This window comes from Toxotes jaculatrix, chromosome 23 (genome assembly GCF_017976425.1).
Source record: "Toxotes jaculatrix isolate fToxJac2 chromosome 23, fToxJac2.pri, whole genome shotgun sequence".
Lineage (NCBI taxonomy): Eukaryota > Metazoa > Chordata > Actinopteri > Toxotidae > Toxotes > Toxotes jaculatrix.
This window is the reverse complement of record NC_054416.1, coordinates 6,189,698-6,205,726: the sequence shown is the minus strand read 5'-3', so window position 1 is coordinate 6,205,726 and position 16,029 is coordinate 6,189,698. Positions and strand designations below refer to the sequence as shown.

The 16,029-nt window shown below is 42.2% G+C and overlaps 1 protein-coding gene across 1 annotated transcript; it reads left to right on the top strand.

Moving 5' to 3' along the window:
- The first annotated feature begins 199 nt into the window (after nt 1–199).
- Nucleotides 200–15,786, top strand: dvl2 (dishevelled segment polarity protein 2). The gene is made up of 15 exons (XM_041031461.1): nt 200–716; nt 5,243–5,312; nt 7,733–7,887; nt 9,389–9,498; nt 9,751–9,880; nt 10,289–10,379; nt 10,609–10,678; nt 10,875–11,014; nt 11,326–11,402; nt 11,514–11,581; nt 11,680–11,814; nt 12,304–12,435; nt 13,053–13,229; nt 13,657–13,881; nt 14,061–15,786. Exons 1-15 carry the CDS (start codon nt 556–558, stop codon nt 14,621–14,623), a joined length of 2,304 nt encoding a protein of 767 aa, XP_040887395.1. The 5' UTR covers nt 200–555; the 3' UTR covers nt 14,624–15,786.
- Nucleotides 15,787–16,029: the final 243 nt, after the last annotated feature.

Here is a 16,029-nt window from a genome sequence, read left to right as displayed (position 1 = left end):
TTATACTTGTTAATGTTGACGGATTAATTATTCGTGTACAACATAGCACAAATACAAGTTATTTTCAATACTTGCTTTTCTCAGTCATAATATAAATGTTGGGGGCTCGGGCGCCTGGCCGGGAGAGTACGTAAAAAGAAAGGGGGGTGCGTGTTTACGTCACACGCCGCGTTGGCTCGCATAAAGTGGAGAAAAGTTTTTAGACCCCCTCCCCTGTATGTTTTTGTTGGGGGAAAAGTTGTTAGGTAGTTAGGTCGTGTGAATGTAGCGTGTCCGTCGTTTTTTTTTCCGCCTCCGGTAACAGGGGGAATGCGAGTTTTTAGTTTTGTGAAGTCGGAGAGCGAGCTTTTGAGCAGGGTTTTTAACGCTTTACGTCCTCTGGCTCGGACCGAAAATCTCAGTGGCCATCATCGTTTCACCTCTGCCGTCTCGTTAGCCACCTAGCTAGCTCCGCCGCTAGCTAACTACCCAACAAAGTTAACGCTACCTCGCCTCTTACTGTGTGTTTCTTGTGGTAACTTCCAGCTTGGGGAGTGAAAAAAAACAACCGCAGAGATGGCGGAAACCAAAATAATTTATCATATCGACGAAGAGGAGACGCCGTATTTGGTGAAGATACCCATTGCTGCCGAAAATATCACTTTGCTGGATTTTAAACAGGTCTTGAACAAGCCAAACTACAAATTCTTCTTCAAGTCTATGGACCAGGACTTCGGGTGAGCTGCAGGGATTTTTTCTTCCTTTAGCAGAGAACAGCTGTGTGGTTTGCATGCAAAATGAGGGGTGATAAAACCTGATACACGTTTAGTAAACACTTAATATTTAGTAAACACCTCATGCAAGATAAGCCTGGCAAAAGTTGGAAAACAATCCTTTAACGTGCTATTATTTTCTCAGAGGAAGAGCGCTCACTTAGCCTAAGATAACACTAACAATGCTTGGTTAATTTGCAAAAAAAAAAAAAACTTTAATGAAATGCATGCGTGTTTGCGTGTCAAAAAGTCACGCAATCCTATCTTGTGACCGGCTGTCGTATATTTGTCACAGGGAATAATTTATGGTACAGACAGAATGAACTTGAATGAAGCCAGTTGACACATCCCTAATCAGAAACCGAAAAGTTATAATCACTGCGGATGAATATCCAAGTGGTTCTATAAATACTAAGGGTATGTAGGCTGGGACATTTCTCAGAAAACATCATCATTACAATGGGAGGCATTCCCTGTCCCTGCTGCTTTTCTTTACCCTAATCCTCATCCCTCCCTCCCTCCTTCAGTCCATCATCTTGTGAAATCCTCGCCTTTTCTTTCTTTCGGGACTGAAGCCAGGGTTTTGTCTCCCCTCTTTAACACTTTGGCCTGCCAGCCATCCTTTCATTCCCTGGCTTCCTCCCGTCCTCTCCCCTTTCTCTCAACCCACTCCTCCAGAAAGAGCTGTCTCCTCTCCTCTATCAATTAATCTTTTTTTGTGTGTGTGGCTGCTGTGCATTTTCCTGCAGAAGAATGCATGTTTGTGGTTTATTCACCCAGTGAGACCCTTAGGGCTTCTGTTAAATGCATTGTAGTCTTGGATGAGCATTAAGGCTGGGCTATTTGCCTCTTTTCCTCTTTGGATGGCACCGACACAGCCTGTGCCAAGGGGAGCTGCAATATCAACTCCAGCACCGAGATGAAATGGATGTGATGCCTTTTCATTAGGCCTTGTCCGAGCTGCCAGCTAGAGCTGCCCCGTGGATGCAGATGATTTGAATATTAATAGCAGCAACATCAATAACTGACTTGTAGAGATTTTTGTTTGAGACAATCTGTGGTAAGTGCCTTTTAAAAGTACTTGACGCCTGGCTTTGGGTTATTGAGATGATAAATTCACTTTTTTTTTTTTTTTACCATTTTGATCATTTTAGTTTTTTATCAAATAAAACTGCAGCTTCACAAAAGAGCTGAGCTGCATCATCACAGATGATGCTTGGTCAAACTAATAAGTAATGATACAACATCACCTTTGGCCCTGGGAATGCGTGTTTGTCTTCTGCTATATTTTTGGCAGATTACAGACTCAGTTATTCACTGTATCACTCACTATCATCAAGATAGTGAAAGTAATCCTTTGTAGCACAAAAGAGGATATCTCTGTAGCCTACATGGAGTATTACAGAGTAAACCTTTTATCAAATTTCCCATGTAAATGAAGTAAGTAGAGCATTTGTCTTCTGTAACTGCTTAATAACGTAAAAATTGCGGAATAGACTTTTGTGGTTTGACTGTGATTAATCGACGAGTTGTTTCACTTTCAATGGATAGCTGATGCCTACCCCATTTATATTAATGAGGGCATATTAAATAACGGAAACACATTGCAACGCAATGCAATACAGTTCTGCAGCACCACAAATCTGTAAACCTGAATCAGCACCTCTCCAATAGAGTGTCAACAACATGAACATAGGATTTACTGCAGGGTTGTGATATTAGACTGCATTAGTTGCTAGGTATACTTAATAACCCGACAGCTGTGTGTACACCTAATAATTGTGATGTGATTATCTGCAGTTGTTACAGACAGTCTAATAGTCTCAGTTATTTTAACTTGTCTAGCCTTTCTGCAATCACCAGGGTAATTTCCAAGTTAGCTGTCAAATTAGGAGCTTGTCCCTGTGTAACTGGGTAGGATGTTATTACATCTAGACCCTCTATGCTTGAAAGTGAGCACACAATGTTCGTGTTTTTTAAAAGGCAAAATGTCCTCAGCTCAAAAGAGCCACCCACGCCAATCTCTGTCCACAGAGCAAGGAAAGTCTTTCAATAGAAAATATGGCACAAAAAAATCCCAGTTCTTAAGTTTAAATTGCACAGCCTGGCATCGCACACTCTCATCTGAATATCTCCAACTGAGTTCAGATGAAAAATTTCAAACATAGCTCTGAGTCAGCTGTCCAATCAAAGCAGGGATGTTTTTCCCCCCTCTCTCCGACCCAGGAGAGGAGTGTGTAATAGTGTGTGTTTTCATTTGCCCTGGTACGAGGCCAGCTGTCGACCAGCGCTGTGTGTGTGGCAGTGGGGGAGATCCATGGAGCAGGACAGGCCAGGGCTGGTGCTGGGAACCTGGGGCTGGACGGAGGCCATTTGCTGGGTTTCTGGGGCTGTCCACAGGGAGAAGGAAGGGGAGAAAGCGTGGGGTGGTGTTCGCTCACAGTTATTGGATATTCTGTTGTGTTCATGTGCTGGTAAGGGAATTCGTGAGGCTGTTTTAGTAAGATTAATTGTTAGAAAAGAGATGCTGTGTTGGGTGTAAGGAATTTAATGGTAGCAAGGGACTGGGAAAAAAGGAAGTGGGGGTGAAATACTTCAGGTTTTAGTAAATACAACAGGACTCATATTTCAGGGCTGTTTGTTCATTATTCAAGGTATTTTAGAGTGTGTGTGCAATAAGCAGACTGTGGTCATTTGTTTGTTTGGAAGGCCAAGGAATGAAGACAATTACACTCTCAGGAGAAGAATGTTGCATCTGTTCATCTGCCGTCTAGATGCAGTTTCTCGCAGAATGTGAGGTGGAAAAGTTAAATAAATGAGATGAAGGAAATATTTGTTTGTTAACCAACATTCAGTAGCCATACACACAGCTCTGAAAACACTAAGGCTTCCTGCAACAGCTCCCCACCAGTGCCCACAACAATCTGGCCGTATGCTAACACTCACCCACAAAACCAGCTCTCAGCTGCTGCTTACGAAAGACCAGTGGAGCCTGACCAAGTCTCACACACATAAGAGGAGGCACATTGGCAGACAAGTCTGGAAAAAGAAAACTTTTGAAGGGGTTTCGAGCAGTCAAGTGTCCTCTCTGTGGCACTTGTGCCCAGCCCCTGTCCCGGCAAACTACTGTAATAATGTAGCGGCACTCTGCTGGGGGGAAATTACACAGCCGAAGCCGAATGTTTGTCTTTCTGACAAACATGGAGTAACAGTTCGGAGGAGGGAGGAAGAGCCAGGCAGATGTGTTGCCTTTAAGCCATGTGAAGAGTCTGGCAGTGGCGGTTTCCGAGAGGTTACTGTCGGTATGTGTATTGGATTTGCATGGCTGTTTAGTGACCAGGTTGTGTAATTTGCACGGAGACACAAAAGCAGTAACTGTGTGTGTTAAGATCATCACTGTGTCAGAAGCAATTCCATCGTCTCTCACTTTCTGGAGGAAGCAAATAAGTTTCATTCTTTCCTTTTTTTTTTTTTGACATCTGCTTAGTCATGGCTTCAGGCTTGGGTGGTATTTTGATAATAATATTAGTGTATAATCCCAGTGATATAATTTGCTTTATTTACGAGTGGATTCTGAAGGAGTGAATGTTTGATTTTATTGATGTCAAGAGGAATAAAATACCTTTAAGCCAAAAAAGCGAATTTCCTCAACACAAAAAAAGAAAGGAAATTGTGTAGAACTGTTGAAAAGCCAGCAGCTGGGGTCGACAGCAACATGATATGCCATGACACAATATACATCTGTCAGCTGTTAGAAATTTTGTCATACTGTGCATTGCCAGATTTATAGGGTTATTGTGGACAAAGTTTCAGATCAATGAGCAGAACTGCTTCATACCATCATTGGCCTTTTATATGAATTTTGCATCAAATGTGATAAAGTACTTTAATTTTTTTAGGTATTTAATTTACCAGATTTAACAAAAACACAATTCTATAAATATTTTCTCAATTGATTTTGAGTAAATGTACCATATTATGATGTAAATTGATATTGTGATGTAAAGCCACATGTGTTTTGAAAAAGGATTTGTCCTTATTGTCCATGGTGGATTCAGTTACACACTTTCTTTCCTAATGTATACAAAAGCTTCAAGTCTTTTCAGCTGTTGTGTTAAATATGATGTAAGCTGAAGTGCTGCTCAGCCAGAGCCACTATCGTCAATTGTGTTAGCCACAGACTGATCCATAAAACACCTGGCACCACATGTTAAAGGAATATGGCAAATAAGCCTGGTCTTTGATTCAGTTCAGCCGTGTTGTTGTCACAGCCTAATAATTTCTATGTAATGTGTCAGTAATGTAAACCGTTTAATTCCCAGCAGTTTCAGTTTTTTTCCATTATGACAAGACTAAAGCCTTGGTATAGTTTTTCCTCCCTCATTCCTCCCCTCCACTCTACCATCCAGATACCACATACCATGCCATAATATTATGAGGGCAGAACAATTTATACCTCCTAAACCTCTCTCTGTCTCTTCATTTTCCAGGGTGGTGAAAGAAGAGATTTCCGATGATAGTGCCAAGTTGCCATGTTTCAACGGCAGAGTGGTGTCATGGGTAAGCAATAATAAACCTGCTGCTGTCCAAATTTCACTGGTGACCATTGTTCTAAATTCATAAATCTCATCATTTCACCAATTTCCCACCGAGGTTTGTCTGAAAATGTCAAGACTCGGTTTTTATCTCAAAAGTCAGCCAACGTTATCAGCCAGAGGCTGTTTTCAGAAACCACTTTTCCTTTTCCTGTGCATTCCCCCAGACCTCCCTCAGACTAACGATCTAGTCTAACGAGCAGCAATAAAATGGAGTAATAAAAGATTTCAGTGCTTAAATTTGCATTATTGTGTATCACATCGCAACACCACACTCTTTGTAGCAGTAGCAGTAGCTGGGACTTATACTTGCTTTGCTAAAAAAAATAAGATTTTGGGGAATAATCTTTTGGAAAGAGTGAGAAGCTTGAAACAGACTAACTGTCCAGCCAGGTTAAACAGGAGGAAGGAGACCAGAGAAAATATGAGGAAAATATTCTTGGAGCTTTAGCCGCAGTCTGAGTCACTATATAGACAATACCTTGCACTGTAAGTTCGGGAGAGACTATAAAAATGTTCATCTCAGTATTCATTAAATCTGTTGTCATGCCCTTATTTAGTTTTAGTACTTAGAAGAATTTTCTTGAATGTAGTCTAATTATCTGTTCATATCTTTTTATTATTTTATCCTCAGTGGTGTACGTGTTTCTTAGCCTTATAATCAGAGTATTTGCTGTGTATTATTCTTACATTTATCGAGGAACAGATGATACTGTCCTTGTTGTGTGCAGTGAATCATGAGCCATTTCTGCCATTTTAGCAGAAAGTTTTCCTCATCACAGTTATTTCCAGTTCTATGTCCTTGGAGATTCCTTTTTATTCCAGTTTTTGGTTATTGCTGTTTTTTTTTCAGGCAGCCAGCTGTGATATTTCTTAAATTAGAATCCTTAAATGAAGTAAAATAATTGGAAAGACAAAATGTACTCAGTGGCGTTTATTAGGTTCACCTGTGCAATTTAATGAATATAACTGTGCTGCCAAAAAGTCCAGTACAACTACTATCCAGTGTAGTACCACACAACTACACACAATTTACACATTTCTGACAATGCCAGCTAAAACGTTTATGAACTATAAAGTCTGTATACGTGGAATTTAAGGCAGAGCTGTTGTATTGAATTGCAATAAGTGTTACCCCAGAAATTATTGACAGAGTGCACATTGCACCCTATGTGTGTATGTATCTAAGAACTAGAACAGATAGATCTGCATGTTACAATGAGTATTTGAAGATTCAGCATGTGGAGTCAAATGAAATCTTTCAGTTTGCTGAACAAATCACGTGGAAGTCAAATGTTTCTCTCATTGCGTTAATCGATATTCAAGCCTGTGAGCTGCGAGCAGCACAGCTTGTTACCACTTACAGTACAGTAAGTTGCCAGGTACAGTTTTTACACTTTCCATTTCTCCATTTGAAGGCCCGGTTGCTGTACCCCACCCAGCAGGTTACATTTGAATGCAGACAAAACATGGGGGACTTGGCCCAGATAAGCAGGGTTGAGGCCAAAGCATCTGTTAAGTGCATAAGAACGAGGGAAGGCATTAAAAGAGAGGGGAACAAAGCTGCGAGACCAGAGGGACTGATATGTGATCTGCAGGCCAAGATGGATGGAAGGATCCCAGAAGACGAGTGTTTCATAGTCACACATCCATTAGTGGGGAGGGAGCAGCGGGGAGTGACTCAGTAAAGAGGCTGAACGTCAGTCTTTCGAGGCTGATTGACTCCATTTGGTGGAATTGTTTTGACGGGAATGTTAAACTTGTTTATTTGAACTCACTGAATGCACCAAACTTCCCAAAGCTGTGGAGTGAACAGTGGATTTACAGCCATTTCCGTGTGCTCTGCAGCGATTTGGTGTTAAAATGCACAGATTTTGAATATTTCCAGCCTACATACAAACATACAACAGTTTTCTTTCTATTTTAGCTCACATTTTTTGTTCACCTTGTCTTAACTGCATTTTACTCCCTTTCTGTGTAAGTTGTAATGGATGCTGTATGACATTCACCCTAATTGTTGATGTGTGTTTCCTTGTGTGTGTGTGTCTGTGTGTGTATGTGCACGTTTGTGGGCACTTTTGTTGTATAATGAGGAGAGACAGGTTAAGTGTAGGATAGCGTTTCAGTATGCCCTTGAGACGTCCAACTGAAAAGAGTACAGTGTTTGTGTGTCAAAGTAATTGACATCTTACCCGTTTTCCCTCCCTGTACCCTCAGCCTCCTTCCTACTCCTCCTTTTATTCCTCTCATTTTCTCACCCTTTCTTCTCATTGCACTCTCTCAGTTTGTACCACTTGTTTTTTTTTTTTTTTTTTTAACCCTTTACCTTGGATGCTTTCCTCTCTTTTTGGCTCTCAGTCTCTTTCTTTTTGCCTTCTCTTTCAGTTGGTATCTTCAGACACTCCAGCAGCAGAGCCTCCAGTGGCAGTGGTTCCTCCTGTGGAAACGACTACCCAGCCTTCGCCCCCTCCTCCGCCCCTTCCACCCCCACCTGCAGAGAGGACAGGGGGCATCGGGGACTCCAGACCGCCCTCCTTTCAGTAAGCAAAGCACATTCCTGTTCTGTATATTTACCTGGAGCAGGGCACCACAAGGACAAAAACCTTATCACAACCTGCATATTTCAACTGTACTTTAAAACTTAACATACATTTGTGGTTCTCCCATAGCTGTAATGTAAATACTGTATCTCTTCCTGAATATCTCATACACTCCCAGTATCGGGTTCCAACAAGAATAGCAGGAACACTACAGCTCATTAGAACCTGATCTTAGCTGGGGGCCGCCCTTTTTATTAACATGAGTAGCTCAGGAACCAGTTCTTTCAATACACAGAACAATCTCATCTCAGAATGTTCTTACACATAGTTTAACCATGTTATCTTTTCCTGGTTTTTAAATCTTAACTACATAAAGAAGAACAAAATATCAGAAATGTAAAGTGACACTGATGAGAGGAGTGAGACTGAACCAAAACAGTAAAGCTGCAGGTTGTTCCAACCAAAGTAATGAGCTGAAAAGCTCCATAAAGCTGAGTCGGATGATAATTCAATAACTCTCTGTGGGTTTGTCACTTAGAGCAACTCCTTTCACATTACAGAAAGTCATTTGACCCATTATTGATATAAAAATGGTGATTATGGCAGCTTTAAAGAGAGACATTTTTAGAATAAAATAACTGTCTTTTAATCTTTTCTTCATCCTTTACTGCTGTCTGTAGCATCCATGTTGTCCTGCTAACATATGAGGAAACCATTACTGTAATTTTAACAGGGGCTGTAGTGTCCAAAACAAACTAAGCATCTATAATTTTAATAACGTCCTACCATAGCTCTTAGTTCCTTAGAAGTAAGTTGTCTGGAGCTCGTCATGTTCGGTTTAGGGGTCAAATGGAGTGCACTCGTTCATTTCTTATGTTTGGACCTCGTCCTGTCTTTCTCCTTTGGCTTCAGGACGGTGGCCTGATGGTTTTTGAATCCAATTTCAAATTAAACAATTTCTTTTTAACTTCGCTAAACGTGCGGTTTGCAGGCGATTGAGAATTAACCACGTTAGTTATTTCTTTCCATGCTGTATTTGGAGCTGGATCAACACCATTGCTCATGCTGGAAAATTAAATGTAATTCTTCACACTGTGGGGTCTCCTCAATTTCGGCTGGAGCTGAAGTCGACGAGCTTGAAAATGAAAAATAAAATGGGGGTGTGGAGTTAGAAAGAAGTGAATTCAGCAGGCGTCTGTCGCCTGCTCTTCACTGGATTGAGGCTAGCATCTCGAGGCTATACTGGCCCCTACTAGCATAACACACCTGTATTGCTGATTGAACTGTTGGAGGTAAAGTTGCACTGTGGGTAATGTAGGCACCAGATTTTAACAACTGAGAAAAATGTGGGGACTTAAAAAAAAACAAAAAACAAGATGTCTGCTTCTGCAATGATAAATGGTGTACAGTGTTTATCAGTTTGGCAAAATTGTTGCAGTAAAACAGTTAAATCAGATGTTGTGCTCTAATTCCAACTATGCTCCTGCTTCTTCTTTCACAGTCCGAACGCCACAGGCAGCGTGGAGACTTTGGACGACCAGACTGAAACAGAGTCTGTAGTTTCTTTCAGGAGAGAGAGGCCTCGTCACAGAGAGAGCATGGAGCAACACGGTGAGAAACACAAGATCACAGTGCTGATGGGAAGGAAAAAAAAAGCTCCTTTAGGACGGTGTGCCATCAAGATCTGGCATGCACCCAGCATCCAAACAGTGAATAGATTGTGATATAATCAAGGAATGCTGAGAAATGAGGAATGTTTGTGATCTATACGAAACAAAATGTTAACTCTGACTTGAGCAAACACGAAATTTCATGCTGAGTATCCTCCTTCTTGTCTTTCGGGCTTTTTCTGCGGTCTCCCAGGGCCTCGTATGAATGGCCAGAGTCGCCTGGAGCGCCACCTGGCAGGATATGAGAGCTCCAGTACCGTGATGAGCAGCGAGCTGGAAACGACCAGCTTCTGTGACTCTGAGGACGACGACACCATGAGCAGGTGAGAGAATGATGAAAGAGAGGAACTTTTTAGTTAGTTATCATTACGTTTTATATTTTTCTAGAGAAGTTTACTGTATTTACTTTGCCCAGCTACCATAGTAAATATAATAGTTGGATTAAAATGTCTCCCTCTGAGTGCTTCTGGACTGGACTGTTGACTATTTTTGTCTCCAAGTTGAATTCTCTACCTGCCATTTTGGGTTTTTCAGTATATTTTCTTACTTTATTTTTTATCTTTTTGAGTTTGATTAACAAAAGTGGAACAAAAAATTTTTTACTCAAGAATCCATAAGCTCTAGCTTCCGTGTTAGCTTGGAGGACTTCAGACACGAGCGAAGAGACAGAGACAAACCTATAAAAAGTTTATGTGTGACCTTTCACATCTTGTTGACCTTTGGACTTCCAGGTTCAGTAGTGCAACAGAACAGAGCACAGCCTCCAGGCTTCTGAAACGACACCGTCGACGCCGGAAACAGCGCCCTCCACGTCTGGAAAGGGTATGTACAGACCCCTTCACTCTTCTTGGTGTTCTCCTCTGTGTTTTACATTTTCCCATGTTTTTTTTTTCCCTAATTCCTTATGTGTTTGTATGGTTGCCCTCTGCGGTTCTTCACTGTTAATAATTTATAATGGGTAATCATCTGAATAGATTGCTCTGAGAAAATCTTTATGTCAGTGAATTTGTAAGAAAATCTCTAAGCGCATTCTTGTGGTTTCCAACTCCAGGCCTCCTCCTTCAGCAGTGTGACAGACTCCACAATGTCCTTGAACATCATCACCGTCACTCTGAACATGGGTCAGTAAACTCCTGATCTATTCTTGTCTTTGAACCTCAGTATTTCTGGGAAGTTTTGGAGAATATTAAATACATTGCTTTACCAAATGAAATCAGTACGACAGCGTAGACCTACAAGTCAAGTATTGCACTACACTTTTTTGTATGACAAATGTGTATGTAGTGTTAACACTATTCTGATTTCTCGACAATACAGAGAAGTACAACTTCTTGGGCATTAGCATTGTTGGTCAGAGCAATGAAAGGGGTGATGGGGGCATCTACATTGGCTCCATCATGAAGGGAGGAGCTGTGGCAGCGGATGGACGCATAGAACCCGGTGACATGCTGCTGCAGGTGAGCAGGGCGTAAAAGGAGTGTTTTATTTTTCTTTCCGATACTGGTGTAACTTTTTTGTTTTTGAGACATTGTGAGGCTCATTTTAGAATCTTTCCCAGTTTATAAACAGCTTAATGCTGGTTCAGTTGTGCAGTTGTGCTTAATTCCTTTTGATGTACTGAGATGTATAAACACTTTTTAAGTTAGAACAGTTCTCCACAAAAAAAAAAGCAGCATTAATGACACGTCTGTTTTTAAACACAACAACATGAAGCTGGTGCTTGTGCATCTGAGTAAAATCTGTTTCTTGTGCTTTGATACTTTCCAAGGTGAACGACATCAACTTTGAGAACATGAGTAATGACGATGCAGTGCGGGTACTGAGGGAGATCGTACACAAGCCAGGGTCAGTTGCTACTTTCTCATTTTGAGGATTATCATACCCCAGTTTTTAGAGAAACGTATTGTAAACAGGTTTTTAATTATGATAAATTCTTATTTTTCTTGTGTTTGTCAGGCCCATCATCCTCACAGTGGCTAAGTGCTGGGATCCTTCTCCTCAGGGCTACTTCACTCTGCCTCGCAGTGAGTACCAGACTGCCTCACACCCACTGACAACCAGCTTTTCTGTTGCTGGTGTCAGGGTCAGTAAAAGTTTCCTAATCTCTTTTCTGCCTGTGTAGATGAACCGATCCGACCCATCGACCCTGCAGCATGGGTCAGCCACTCTGTGGCTATGACTGGAGCTTACCCTCCATACCCAGGCAGCTCCTCCCTCAGCACCATCACCTCCTCCTCCTCCGTCACTGAGACTGAACGTGAGAACCTCTTTCCATATTCTTCTCATTTTCTGTGTGCTGTAACTGACCTCTCCTCTTTTTCCTCTTTGTTCTCAGCTCTTTCATATCCACACAATCTTCTCATAAAACTATATCCACCTCTGAACCTTGTTTCTTTGTCAGTCTGTCAATATACACGGCCTGAATGATGTTCATTATTGTAAAGGATCTTTTTCCTGTTACAGTTTCCGTTTATCTTTCTCTGGTAATGACATTGGCACTGGAATCATCTTTCACATCTGTCTTTCTCCCTTTGCCTCCGCTGTCGTTACGTGATTTGATAAATGATGTGATAAATGATGTCTACTGCTTTCCAGCCTTTGATCTGCTCTTCAAAGTTCCACTCCTTGCCTTCTTGCTTTGTCCCAGTTCTGATTTCTTCTCTCAATCATTCTTTCATTTATCCTTGCGTGTCTGCACTTCTTCCTCTTCTGATTTCCTAAAGTGCTCCTCCGTCTCTGTCTCCAGGTTTTGACGAGTTCAATTTATCACTACACTCAGACATGGCATCAGTTGCCAAGGCCATGGCCTCTCCAGAGTCTGGTCTGGAGGTCAGGGACCGCATGTGGCTTAAAATCACCATCCCCAACGCTTTCCTTGGTAAGGCAAAAAAAAAGAGAGTAGAAACAAGGCAAAAAACGAGGACTTTAGTTACATGAACTGTCTGTGCCTTGCAGGATTTTACAGGGAAGGCATTATGTTCACAGAATTAAAACCGTGTGACTTGTGGGAGGGGAAAAAAAACCCTAAAGTACTGATGTGAGTGCCTGTTTGACTGAAAACATCTGTTAAATTGGAATCACCTGCAACAGAATCACAAGGAGTAATTCCATAAACTGCATTTGTGCATTTTGTGCTTTTTGAAAATAAATAACTTGAATTTTCATTCTTAAAATAGTAAAAATTCAGTAGATTACAGGTGATCAGCTCTTTTTCAGCAGAGTTAATGGTAATGCTGCCAAATTCTCCATGAAGATGTTGGTTACACTACTTACTCTGATGCTTTATTGTCACAGAATAAAGTATCCCAGGAACCACAGATATAGAAATAATCTCCTATTTGTGACATCAAAACAGCTTTAGGAAGTTGTGCTTCAGTCGGTTTTTTAAACTTTATTTTATTATGTATACTGAGCATCTTTGCTGCAAAACTTTTCCTTTAGTATGAATAAAGTTTTCCTGTAGTTCATCTTCATCGTCTCTGCATCCACCGCCAGGCTCGGACGTAGTCGAGTGGCTGTTCCACCACATCGAGGGGTTCCAGGACCGCCGTGAAGCCAGGAAGTATGCCAGCAACCTGCTAAAGGCCGGCTTCATTCGACACACCGTCAACAAGATCACCTTCTCCGAACAGTGCTACTACGTATTTGGAGACTTAAGCGACTGTGAGAACTGTGAGTTACTGGAAAACATGCTCATCAAAGACTGACTTGGATCAGCCCACTGAATGTTATACTTAATCACATTTTGCACACAGGCCTTTTTGTTGACACACTGGTGGTTGCAGGGGTCAAACATGTGATATTTCAGTTATGGAAGGATTTCTTGAATGTCTTGGCATCCCTAAAATTAGAATCGCTGAAGAACTCTTGAAAATGAGCAGGAGAAAAGAACAGATTGTCCACAAGCTGCAGCAGCTGTTACAGGTTTAATTTCCACGACGTGTCTGTTCTTGATGATTTTCTTTGGTTCAGTCTGACTTAACTGGTTTCTAATGCATGCAAAAGATAAATATATTCATGTTAATGAGGAAACATGATGTGAAAACAAAGATGATAAAGATGTGTGATGAGTCTTATAATTTTCTTGTCTCCCACCCAGACATGGCCAATCTGTCCCTGAATGACAATGATGGCTCCAGCGGGGCCTCAGACCAGGACACTTTGGCCCCCCTGCCACTCCCTGGGGCCTCCCCGTGGCCCATGATGCACACCTTCCCCTATCAGCCCTACCCTTCACATCCCTACCCCAGCCAGCCGCCTCCGTACCACGAGCTCACCAGCTACAGCTACGCCCCCGGCAGCACCGGCAGCCAGCACAGTGAAGGTGAGTTCAGTCGAGGATCAGATGTCACCCTGCTGAGACTCATGCAAATCTGAAAGGACTGACTGGTTTAGTTTATCATTAAAGGACCATCTTGGTTGTTTTGGATATATCATGTTTAATATCACTTCTGACCACAAAGTAGGGAAACAGTCTAAAAAGCATTTTCTTTCTGACCCCAGGGAGCCGAAGCAGTGGGTCGACGAGAAGCGAGGGTGAGCGACGCCGCAGCAGTAAAGGTCCCGGCAGCACCGTGGGTGGAGGGGAGAAATCCCCCTCCGGAGGGGGCGGAGAAGGTGGCGGGGCTGACTCGCGCTCCGGCAGCGGCAGCGAATCAGAATACTCCACCCGCAGCAGCCTGCGGCGTGGCCACGGTTCTGCTGCCCCCAGCGAGCACAGCCACGCCTCCTCCCAGCGCTCACATCATCACCGCATGCCCCAGCCTCCCCACATGTCTCCCTACCCGCCAGGTATCCTGCCTTACAACCCCATGATGGTGATGATGGTGCCCCAGCACCCACACCCGGCCATGGCAGCCGCTCACGCTCTTCCTCACACGCAGCAGCTGCCCACAGCCCCCATGCACCCGGCTTTACCTCCGCCCCCTTCCTCCACTCCAGGTGGACCTCCTGGTGCCCCGCCCACCCGTGACCTGGGCTCTGTACCGCCAGAGCTGACTGCATCGCGTCAGTCGTTCCATCTGGCCATGGGCAACCCCAGCGAGTTCTTTGTGGACGTCATGTAGTTTTTCAGTCTTGGTGTTGAGTGACCATTCATGTGAAGTTAGTGTACGGTTCCCACTTGTTTTGACGAGGATCTGGCGGTAGCTTGTTGAGTGCCTATTGGATTGAGGGCACTTGTTACAAATTTGGTGAGAACAGGGTTTAACATTGACAAAGAAAATATGACTAAATGAAAAAATAATTAAGGTGTGATATGGTCTGACTAGATGTGCCTGCAAAGTCTAGTTTCACTCTTTCAAAATGATTAAATAACACTCGTTTTTTACAAGCCAAAATCCACTAAGACCAGTTTTCTTATCTGAGCATGTTTGGTTTTTCTCAAAAAGCAAACGCTGTAAAATTTTTGAGTTCCTGTCAGAGCTGCTCAGCACTTTTACAAGTCTCAAAAGAGAAATATATATTTTAGGAGGTGAAGCACCTTCTCAGACCAGCCATTTGTCTCAGAGCTGCCCATCCAGGAAGCGCACAGACCACAGTTTAACACTAGAGGGTGCCAGGTACACTGTGTACTTGAAAAGGATACAATCCTGTACATATATCTGGATCATCATGCCAGAGTCGTTGGCGGCACAGGAGTATATCAAGTGCCTTACTCTTTGCCTTTTTAGAGACATTTTCACACTCCAAGTACGTAAAATAACTCATGTTGTTCCAGCATTGTTTGACAATGAACTTTTCTGTATATATCTACTACTCCTATGTAAATGCAATAATACAGAACAGCAAGCTCTAATGTGAAAAGAAAATAGGTCCAAATATGTCAGGTGAACTTGTGTTTAGTAATCACTGTCTAGGCCTAGTTGTCAAATGAACTCTTTTTGTGAGGAGTACCATGGTTTTTCGTATGGGACTGTAGAGGCTTAATGGTACTAGTTGGTAACAATAAGATACTGAAAGCGGTACTTTTTGATTACATGCAGTGTATATCTGAAGTTACTGTGATCCAAATGCCCCAGATCCCCATGCTTATTTTTATGTTACTGACTCGCATTATTCACCTATTTCATTTTTGTATGAGTGACTATATAAATCATGTGTAACCCAAATATTAAGGTGCTAAATGAAGAGTCAACATTTCAAAAAGAATGACATTGACAGCGTCACATTGTTTGATTTCATATTGACACCTTTGTTTGTGTATTTGAGAATAAATTTGATACTTACATACTGTTCAGGCTTAATTATTTTAGGATGGGATTCAGAAAGAAGTCAGTATTAGGGTATAGGTTATCGACATGCTTTGGCTCAGACTGTATAAAAGACATACTGCACATGTGGTACTAAATTATATTGCATTGCATATTGAATGTGGGTGGAAGTCTTTGAATAATATGACTTCTTATCAGTTTCTCAAAACACTTTGTAATGACTGGAGTGAGAGCCACTGGCTGGAAGTAATTTGAGCTGC